At 38.9% G+C, this 11,277-nt stretch overlaps 1 protein-coding gene across 1 annotated transcript in view; it reads left to right on the top strand.

Moving 5' to 3' along the window:
• The window catches only part of si:dkey-276j7.2 (cytohesin-interacting protein), a 5,246-nt gene extending 1,300 nt beyond the window's left edge, over positions 1 to 3,946 (top strand). Inside the window, exons 4-8 of the mRNA XM_017722224.2 lie at positions 1 to 68; positions 805 to 895; positions 1,320 to 1,386; positions 1,602 to 1,668; positions 3,354 to 3,946. The exon at positions 1 to 68 is cut by the window's left edge and continues 35 nt beyond it. Coding sequence (XP_017577713.1) covers positions 1 to 68; positions 805 to 895; positions 1,320 to 1,386; positions 1,602 to 1,668; positions 3,354 to 3,427 — 367 coding nt within the window. The 3' untranslated portion in view covers positions 3,428 to 3,946. The remainder of the gene's footprint in view (positions 69 to 804; positions 896 to 1,319; positions 1,387 to 1,601; positions 1,669 to 3,353) is intronic.
• Positions 3,947 to 11,277: the final 7,331 nt, after the last annotated feature.

The raw sequence follows: 11,277 nt of genomic DNA, 5'->3' as shown, positions 1-11,277 counted from the left end.
GGACGTGTTAACCTGCATTTGTTCAGTGAGGGAGAGCAGTCCAGCAGAGACAGCAGGTTTAAGGACAGGTGAGATTTTCATTTATTAGGCCTCTTTTTTTGTGTATAAGTGTGTATACTCCATATGTTATATATTTAAGAACATAGCATAGCAAACTTTGTATCTATAAATTATTTTTATAATTAAACTTTACAAGAGAAGAAAAAACCTACTTTATTTTCTATGGAAGTCAATGGAACCAGAAATTTTTTCCAAGTCATTTTCAGTCATTTCCTTTGACACCTTCATCATGAAATTTACACACAATGTAAAGAGCAACAGGCATTTTCAAATTGATAAAAACTGAAAAATGGCAAAAAATGGAGATACAAGGCAGCAGCAAGACATGTGTTTGTTTGTGTGTGTTTATGTGTGTATGCAATACACATGTATATTTATAGGATGCAAAAAGGGGCATATTACCATTAAATATAAATATATGCATATAAATAATAATTCAGGCATATTACTATTACACATAGTTAACATTTAGTTACACACACACACACACACACACACACACACACACACACACACACACACACACATATGACTAAATGTAACCATAATATGAGCCATACATACAGGTATATACGTGCCTAAAGCCATAAGCACCTAACACATTCTCTGGTCAGGAAAATTTTGCTGTAAGGTGTGTTTTCTTTGTGTGTGTATTTTTGGCTGTCCTATAAAGTCAGGACATTTTCAGTGGCCTTGTTTTATACATTTATGTAATCCTAATAATATTCTCTCTCTCTCTCGTAGGGGATGTCATTATGAGTGTGAATGGCATATGTGTGGAGGGCTTTGAACACGAGCAGATTGTTGACCTGATTCAAACCTCCTGCCTTCTAAAGTAAGACTCTTTAACCACAAAGACATGTTTTAACTGTTTAAACTACAGGCTCATTAATCTCAATACTCATTATCCAACTATTGTTCTGTAACTGTAACAACTATGAAAGTAAAATGTAGGTTATATAGTTATGAGAGTGAGACACATGCAGGCCTGTCGTGAATACTGAGAGGGTTTTGTACTTGCGGGCTCTGTGTGCCTCATTGTTATTCTGCCTGGTTCAGCAGTATTTTGTCACTATTATTTCAAAACTACTTTTGTGGTACACTGTGTGAACCTTTTGTGATGGATCAATAGAAAGAGTCCAGAATTACTTGGGAAAAAATCGTATTTCTTTATGATGGTAATTTGCTGGTCAAAGCTTTTTCTGAATGCTGACCTGTGCCTGGCCTATAATGTACAACGTCTGCGGGGTTTTTCACAGGATGGAGATTCTAAGGGGGACTACAGTGAAACAAAAAGAGCTCCAAAAGAAATTAAATCACCTAGAGGTAAGCAATTCCCTACGTTCACTGTTCCACTTTCTAGACGGTCTCTTCTGGTTTAGTGGCTGATTATTCAGCGTTAATATTAGCGACAGTACTTTCCCCTTTATATGTGTGTATATATGTGTGTATACATGTGTGTGTGTGTGTGTGTGCGTTGTTTCGGGGAAATGCAGAGACTCTGTGCTGACTGAACTCTGTGTTTTTCCCCACGCTCACAGTGGCAGCTGAACGAAAAGTGGGTGGAGCTGCAGATGCTTATCGCACAGGAAGAACGCCTCATAAATGGTGCGTACGTGTCTCCTTGTATGAGAGTGTGTGTGTGTGTGTGTGTGTGTGTGTGCATGTGTGTGGGGGGGGTGTGTGTGAAAGATCTAACGAGATGTGAGAGTTCCCACAAGACAGATGAGCATCACTTCCCCTTAAACTTGCATCTTCATGAACTCACTGAGAAGTTTGTCTGTAACCCTCAGAGACAGGAAGACACATTTACTGAGAACAGACACGTCCCTCTGAGCAGGCGGCCAAAATCCAGTGAAGCTTTTTAGATGTGTGTTTGAAGTAGTTCCTGAGAACATGCACTGGGTCACTGAGGCAGCAGCTCCAACCTGCAGAACATCTACACTGCTTCAGTTTAGACTGAACACCTACAGTACAGACTGAGCTACAAGGCATCATGAAGAGCCAATGCTGTGAGAAGCAGGCTACTCTGGTTCTTTTGTTGTGGTCATTTAATCAACTAATTTCCAGTTCTCACTGGAGTTTCACTGCATGTTCCATCGGCTGTGTTAGATATAGAGAGACCCGTTGTTCCACCATAGCAAAATGTAACCATGTGTTAGGACTATTTACTATGGAAAATATCCAGCCTATGCCGACGTTTGCCGATTTTAAGCTAGCTATTGTTTATGTTTTAAGCATAATTAATATATTCATATCTACAGACAGTGATACGCTATGACTACTGAAGCTAGGTCTTCAGTTTCATTGAAAAAATAATGATGATAATGTTAATTTCTGCTAGCACCACTATGTGATTTAAGCCGATGCTGGTGCACACGAAACATTTACGCCTTTCTAGATAAAATGCTCACGTTAGAAACTTGACGTTGAATGTTGCTGTTTTAGAGTAATTCAGTAAAAATCCCTACCTGGTTAGACTACGGCTCATATTCAGAGTTACTGGCATGATCCAGAATTAATCAAGCAAGATTAATCCCACTTATTGGAGGTCTAAACGTGATTGGTTAACTCCTCTGACATGCCATAAGTGACGGTTAATGTAAAGTGATTCTTCTGCCTGGTTCCTGAAGGCCTAACAAATGAGTGGGCTAGCTTGGCTCTATCTACCCAAACACCATAGGGGGAAAAAAACTTAATGGTCAACTTTCATTTCAAGATTTTAACCCAGGCTTAATAATGAAAAAAGAGGAAAAATAAGGATGTATTTGTTAAACAAAATAAACTGATTTTAATTAATTACAACTTCTCTGAAGACCTGGAAAGCCCTGTCAATTTTTTAAAAACTTGTGCAAATATGTCAACATGCCAAAAATGAACACCACAAGTTTATTAAGTTAAGTGATCCCACAAACGGGGAAATTCCACCTCCGCATTTAACCCATCCATGAAGTGAAACACCACGTACACACTAGTGAACACACACACACTAGGGGGCAGTGAGCACACTTGCTCGGAGTGGTGGGCAGCCCTATCCACGGCACCCGGGGAGCAGTTGGGGGTTAGGTGTCTTGCTCAAGGACACCTCAGTCATGTGCTGTCGGCCCTGGGGATTTTTCAGTATTTACAAACTACTAATTTAACACCTGTTTCAGTTCATCAGATCTTCAGAAACTGAATGTGAGAATTTGTTGGTGTCGCCTCCAAACTTTAGGCCTGTAGTGTATGTTCTATACAAATATATGTTCACACATAGCTAAAAGCACCTCTCTCTCTCTTTCTTTCTTTTTTAGGTAATCTAAGCAGAACGCACTCTGACTCCTGCCATTCCTCAGAGCATCCCACCCTTCCCATCCAACTCTCTTAACCCTTTCAAAATCAGGGCCCTGTGAGGGCCCCTTAGGGGACATTTTCTCCGAACTGTGCCTTCGGGATTTTGGCAGCTCAGTCCAGGACTGTGGCTGGTGCCTACTTTTGGGGAACATCTCAACCAACAAAAGAGGTGCCAATCCTGGATTACCGTTGCACCGTGATGACCACCAATCCGAATGGACTTCTAAGCACCTACAGCAGAAGCTTCTTGATTGTTCCTCACACCAGGAGGAGCAGGATAGGCTTCAAAAGCCAAGCCTGTGAATGTGTAAGGTGTATGTCAGTGATGGCAGATCCTGTCGATCTCAGAAACAACTAGTTTGTATTATAAATCTGTGCCTTCATATGTTCAGATGGACGTTTTTAACTTATCTATTTATATGTGAGTACAAATGGTGTCTATGTTCCATGTTACGTGTTTGTCAATTTATATGTTTATTTAAGTCTAGATTATTTATTGTTTTTTATACTCTACATTCTCTACATCTGTGACCTAATAAAAATGCTTATCACAGCAGCCGATTATGTTTTTTGCTTGTCACAAACCAAAGTTTTTTTCCTTGCTTGATTAGCATTCATACAGGTTCTGTGGTTTGTGGAGGAGATGGCTGATCTCTGTGGTGAAAGCTCTAGATGAGCACACACACTGCTGAAATCACAAAATCTCAAATTGAGCAGGAAACAGTTATTTTAACTCCTACACTGTAACATGACACCGAGCTGTCGCCCTCACGCACTCAATTACTGCTCTTTATTTTAGAATCAACGAAAGCAGCTATAAGATGAAATGTTTTTAAATTATAGTTTTATAGATTATAGATTTTATAGATTAATTATAGACATTTTAGAAGAGAACTGAACTTTTTAGTAATTCCTAATAACATTTGTAACATTTACATTTATGACACTTGGCAGATGCTCTAATCCAGCATAGTTTGGTGATTTACCCGCTCTTTACCTGCTTTAACACTCCAGATTACACTCATCTGTTGATTGCCAGGTTTAGTGGGTGTGTTTAAGTCGGGCAACTAACAAACTGTGTTGGACAGCTTCCCTCCAGGACTGGGGTTGTGCATCTTGGTCTTGCCCAAGGTCAGAAACACCTATTAAGTACAAGTTATTCATTTTTCAGCAACAAGAAAAAAGTAGGAAACATATTTAACCCCTTAAATGGCCAGAGCCCAGTGCCACTGGTGGCCCAAAGTTTTACTACATACTTGTACAACCTAAGAATAACTCTGCATCATAGTCCATGTAGTTGTTGAATAACAAGCCTTAGTATGTGATAAGCCTGGGATTTTAGAGGGTTAACAAAACGGAAGGCTCAACAAGTAAATATCATTTCCTATTTTTTCAGTATTTAGTGTGTCCGCCCTTCGCTTTCATTCTTTTCACATTACTGTCACTTCCTAATTCTGTTGGTTGTTAATCTAAAGTGGAAGGCCTTCTGTCCAGCTCCTGAAGGCCTCTAATGGAAGACAGCCCTTCAGAGCACACTGTTGTAAGTGCAGGACTGTGGCTGGTGCTTATTCATGGGTGACTTCTCGACTGACCAATGAGATTCCAGTGCTGGATTACCTTTGCACCATGATGATCATCAGTCCTAATGCACTTGTAAGCACCTACAGCAGATTCTACTTGATTGCTCCTCACACCAAGAAGCATCAGTGGCCCAGAAGCCTCAATAACTAAACACAATATCACATTTTTCTAGTAATAGTGTGTCCGGCTTTGCCTTTATTACAGCTTCTTTCTTTTCAGGAGACTCATTTTCAGTTTCTTCAAATAAAAACTCCACAATTCAGTCATGGAAGTTAGTTGCCAGACGTTCTGCCCATATTTGACTTATTTTAAGTATTGTTTGGGTGTATGAAGATGGTGGATAGGAAATAGAGCATATGATTCAGGTAACAGTTTTGTTTGCTGTGGTCATGCAAATTCATTGTTCAGCAGTAGTGACATCAATTGTCTTACATACAAAACACCAGGTTTAAACCATATAGTGCATTATTGGTCTTTGGTATAAAGTTTGTCATTTGGACATTACCTATTGTGGTGCAGTGTAAGACTGCACATGTTGAGTAATGCTGATATGAACAACCAGGCTATGGCATCTCAATCAGGACTACGTGTGGTAATTTGGGGGAAATCACACAGATACTTTATCTCACATATATCTAGCTTTGGATACTGGCAAGTATTTGTAATAGCCTGATGCTGGATAACATTCTGCAGAGTGTAATACAAGGTCCTGATGGGTTCTGGTAATCTGATGCCCTGATGTGTTTAGGTCCAACCATCTCGGATGCTCCTGAAGGCCTTCGTTAAACTGAATGAGGTGTGTCAGTAAAGATAGGAGTCAATAGTCCTATTCCAGGCATTTGGGAATTGAGCGTCACCTCCACAACCTGACTGAAGAATACAACCCTCCACTAAACTATCATCGCTACTCTCGCTGTATTTTACTTTGGACAAAACAAGGTAAAATATAAATTTGTATTAAAAATTGCACTTAAGACATCATTGTTCTATCATGCTTCCAAGTCACACTCACAGTTCATGATGAACTCCAATCCCCAAGACTCCTCAGTTTGTCAGCAATCAGTCAACCAGCCAATCAGCATTCAGTCAGCAGAGCCCAATCACCTTAAAACTGATTATGTTCACCTGTTTGCTTATGTACACTATATTTCCAAAAGTATTTGCTCGTCTGCCTTGTCATGCATATGAACTTGAGTGATATCCTATTCTTAATCCATAGGGTTTAATATGAGGTCGGCCCACCCTTTGTAGCTATAACAGCTTCAACTCTTATGGGAAGGCTTTCCACAAGGGTTAGGAGTGTTTATGGGAATTTTTGACCATCCTTCCAGAAGCGATTTGTGAGGTCAGACACTGATGTTGGGCGAGAAGGCCTGGCTCACAGTCTCCGCTGTAATTCATCCCAAAGGGGTTCTATGGGGTTGAGGTCAGGACTCTGTGCAGGCCAGTCAAGTTCTTTCACACCAAACTCGCTCATCCGTGTCTTTATGGACCTGATTTGTGCACTGGTGCAGTCATGTTAGAGCAGGAAGGGGCCATTCCCAAACTGTTCCCACAAAGTTGGGAGCATGAAATTGTCCAAAATCTCTTGGTGCTGAAGCTTTAAGAGTTTCTTTCACTGGAACTAAGGTGCCGAGCCCAACTCCTGAAAAACAACCCCACACCATGATCCCCCCTCCACCAAACTTTACACTCGGCACAATGCAGTCAGAGAAGTACCGTCTCCTGGCAACCACCAAACCCAGATTCATCCATCAGATTTCCAGACGGAGAAGCGTGATTGGTCACTCCAGAGAACACGTCTCCACTGCTCTAGAGTCCAGTGGCGGCGCTTTACTCCACTGCATTCCACGCGTTGCATTGCGCTTAGTCATGTAATGCTTGGATGCAGCTGCTCGGCCATGGAAACCCATTCCATGAAGCTCTCTACGCTGTTCTTGAGCTGATCTGAAGGCCACATGAAGTTTGGAGGTCTGTAGTGATTGACTCTGCAGAAAGTCGGTGACCTCTGTCCACTATGCCCCTCAGCATCCGCTGACCGCTCTGTCATTTTACGTGGCCGACCACTTCGTGGCTGAGTTGCTGTCGTTCCCAATCGCTTCCACTTTGTTATAATCCCACTGACAGTGGACTGTGGAATATTTAGTAGTGAGGAAATTTCACAACTGGACTTGCTGCACAGGTGGCGTCCGATCACGGCACCACGCTGGAATTCACTGAGCTCCTGAGAGCGACCCATTCTTTCACTAATGTCTGTAGAAGCAGTCTGCAGGCCGAGGGGCTCGGCTTTATACACCTGTGGCCACGGAAGTGACTGGAACACCTGGATTCAGTGATGTGGATGGGTGAGTGAGGACTTTCTGGAAATATCCCTCTTTGAGATTTTCCGCTTTCGGCTTTGTTTACATGTTAGTTACATCTCTTGGTTTTGAGCCTTGCTTGTTTATGACTGTGACCTCAGCAGCTCCCATGTATTCTGTTTTTGATCTGGTCTCCCTGTTTTTTTTTTTTCAAATAAATTTCCTGGCTTTTTTATTCTGTGCCTAATTCGAAACCCAGCATTACCCACTGTTCACCCAGTACCCATTATTATCTAGTTTGATAGTTAATACATCTCTCATTGTATTTGTGCATTATTAAGTGAATTAATGAATGATTAAACATTTCCTTAGTGACATACAATTATTTTAAACACAGCCAATGCTTTTCATAAATGTTATTATACTTAAGTGCAATGTGAGGTATCTTTATAAATGCATTATACCTTATATACCATTACATACCATTAATAATTGCTGGTGAATGCTTCTATTTTGAATTCTAATTTAATTCAAAATGTCTTATTACATATTATATTATCAGCCTATGAATCAGAGTGAAGAGTCAAGTCTTTGAGATATTTAAAAGAATTTCATGACTGGACTGGACTACCAGTGATAAAAGCCTCTGATAAGCAGATCAGATCCAACTGAGAGTCGTCTGAACAGGAGCTTCAACAGAAACTGTGCAGAATCATAAACATTTCTACTTCATTTTATTTGTCATAACTTCTGTTTTATTATTATTTTTTAAATCCAAAAGTTTCCGTTGTTTATTTTATAGGTCGAAATACAAAAAAACTCAAATTTGAAAGTGGTTTCAGGCTTTTGGACCCCAACGAATATTGAACACTTAATAATGACAAGCACTAAGGACAACCTTATGGATCACAAAGTAGCAAGATAATTTCAGAAAATAATCAATAATCAATAATCAATAATATCTAAATAATATCTAAAAATGACTAATAAATGAACAAATAAGACAATTAATTCAGAATTATAAATGATTTTATGAAAGTAAGTAAATGTGTAATGTTTCACATTATACAATTTATGAATATGAATTAACTAAATCATCCTGAACAGACTATAATCAATAATTCCTGATTATGCATATGAGACTAAGTAAACATTTTATCATATGGACTGCAGACTCACAGTTAAAAAATATTTTAAAAAGCATTAATTTTTTGTGTTTTCATTTATTTATTTATTTTATTATTTTTAACTTAAGAGTGTTCAGTGTTTAAAGAAAAAAACTTTATTCAACAGATGCTATCTGACATTTTTATATCACTACCGGTTTTAGTTTTGGTCCATGGGCGGAGGCTTATTTTAGCCACACCCCTACATTAAGAGCAGAAAGTGAGGCTGCAACCCTGTCCCTCATGGCCACATGGTGAGCAGGAAATTTCTCCCAAAGTCTAAAAATTGTCATACGTTTCCTGTAATTAAGTGAATTTTTGTGTTTTACTGAAAATATTATTATTTTATGCATGTAACTGTTCAAAGATATGTTTTCTAGTCATGTACTGACTAGTGCTCTTGAGTTTTGCTCAAAATCTACTGAAACAATCACTATTGAAGCATTCTGTGAGGTTTTGTTAGGGTTATGATAGTCAATCACTTGTTTTAATAAAATAAGCATAAAGAGGTATCGGTTCATTCAAACTAAAATGACTTTAGTCTGACATCCAAGTACTTAAAAGCCAAAACATATATTCAACTTTGACTTTGAACTAATTCAGTGGAATATATAGTGGAACCATATAATATACTGTAAATATTTCATATCTGTAACTTTATCTCGTTGTCCAAAGAAAACCATGTATCTGCATTTTTACGTTGATTTTTAGTTTTCGGCATGGTTGCAATGCAATGCTCTAAAGTGACTTAGAATAAAATATAATTTCATTGATTTTATTGAGATTAAAATTAAATAACGCTTTTGCCATTTTATAATTTTTTATCATCATACTTGTTTTTCTTTGGACAGCGAGTAAAATACTGGACATAATCAAAAATGATCTAGAGCGGTGGGCAGCGTTACCTCTTTCCCTTTTTGACCGTATAGAAACTATTCGTATGAATGTTCTTCCAAGATTGCTATATCTATTCCAAAATGTTACCAATAGTAATTCCAAAATCCACATTTGTTGAATTGGATAAAATAATCTCAAAATCTATATGGCAAAATAAGCGCCCCCGGATAAAATACAAAACAATCCAAAGAAGTAAGGCAGAAGGGGGACTCGATCTTCCTGTTCTAAAATACTATTTTTGGGCAGCTCAATTAAAGCCATTAATCTCATGGATCCAAAACGACACTCCTACACGATGGCTGAGCATTGAACAAACAATGAGCCCTGAGCCGTTAAAGGTCTTGCCATTTCTAGATATTTCAATAAAGAGTCTGTCATTGTGGACTAGAACCACACTCAACATTTGGAATAAAGTTAGAGCTGCATTTAAGTTGCCTAAAGCACTTTCAGTTTTAACCAGCATTGGACATTAAATCCTTCACTCCTAACATCTTAGATAAAGGCTTTGCAAAATGGGCTGATCAGGGGCTCATGTTTATTCATCAGTTAATTGATACAAACAACCTTATGTCCTTTGAACAACTACGTAGACATTTTCAACTTCAAAAAAATGATTTCTTTAGATATTTACAGTTGCGCTCTTTTCTGACTACACACAAAGAATGGGAACGAGTGCTGAACCAATAGAAAATCTCTTAACCCAATTTAAAAAAGGTGAAGGGGATAAGAATTTGATAACAAAATTTTACAAGGTATTTTTATCAATGAGTCGACATGAACCTGTTCAGACAAAACAAAGATGGGAGGCAGAGACGGCCAAAACCATTACTGATGAAATGTGGGGGGGGGGCATGGACAGAGGCACATCAAACTACAAATTCAAATATGTGGCGGGAATTTAAGTGGAAAATTATCAGCAGAAATTTCAGGACACTGGATGTTGTCACTAAGATGGACCCTAGAGTACCAAGCTTATGTTGGAGAAACTGTGGCACAGCAGTGCCTGACCACACACACATCTTCTGGTCATGCCCTAAACTACAAATCTTTTGGGACAAGGTGTACAGGTCTATAAACCAGATCCTCCAGGAAGTCACACCAAAGGATCCCACCGTCGCATTACTCGGTATCATTCCAGCAGGTATGCAGGGTAGAGCTAAATCATATCTCTTAAATATCTTTTTTGTAGCAGCCTTGAAATGCATTACTATTACTCTTGGTTGGTTAGTGTGGTGGTTAACACCTCTGCCTTCTACACTGTAGACTGGGGTTCATTCCCCCACCTGGGCAAGCGCCCTACACTATACCAATAAGAGTCCTTGGGCAAGACTCCTAACACAGCCTTGGCCTCCCTGTGTAAAATGATCAAATTGTAAGTCGCTCTGGATAAGAGCGTCAGCCAAATGCCATAAATGTAAATGTATTAAGTGGATGCAATTAGAGCCACCCTCCTACAATGCTTGGGTCCAAAAAGTTGGCGAACTGTACCAAATGGAAAAAATAACATACTAAGACTCCAAAAGCATATTTTCAGTTTACGGTGGGACTGTGCTGGAGTTCTACTCAGGTAATGCCCCAGTTAGTAAACTTGTTGCTGTAATGTCGGGTACCGCGGCCTTGCCACTTCAAGTACATATTTTATTTAATCATTCGTTTATTTTTCTACTCTGGATTTATGTGATGCGAAAACCAAATGGAACCTGATGTAAAACACTATTCTGAGATGTTTATTTTATTTTACTGAATGTCTGCACAATGCTCTCTAATTACCCTCTGAGGTATAGTTGTATGATCTGCTCTGTTGTTAAAAATTCAATAAAAATTTAAGTTCTAAAAAAAAAAAAAAACAGTCATGAACAAAATATTAGATTGTGATTAAGCTGCTGATTATGAAAGCTTGTCATTGTGAAGTGTTACTGAAAAGAAACACACAGTACAGA

Source organism: Pygocentrus nattereri, chromosome 30 (assembly GCF_015220715.1).
Source record: "Pygocentrus nattereri isolate fPygNat1 chromosome 30, fPygNat1.pri, whole genome shotgun sequence".
Lineage (NCBI taxonomy): Eukaryota > Metazoa > Chordata > Actinopteri > Characiformes > Serrasalmidae > Pygocentrus > Pygocentrus nattereri.
This window is presented reverse-complemented; position numbering and strand designations above follow the sequence as displayed.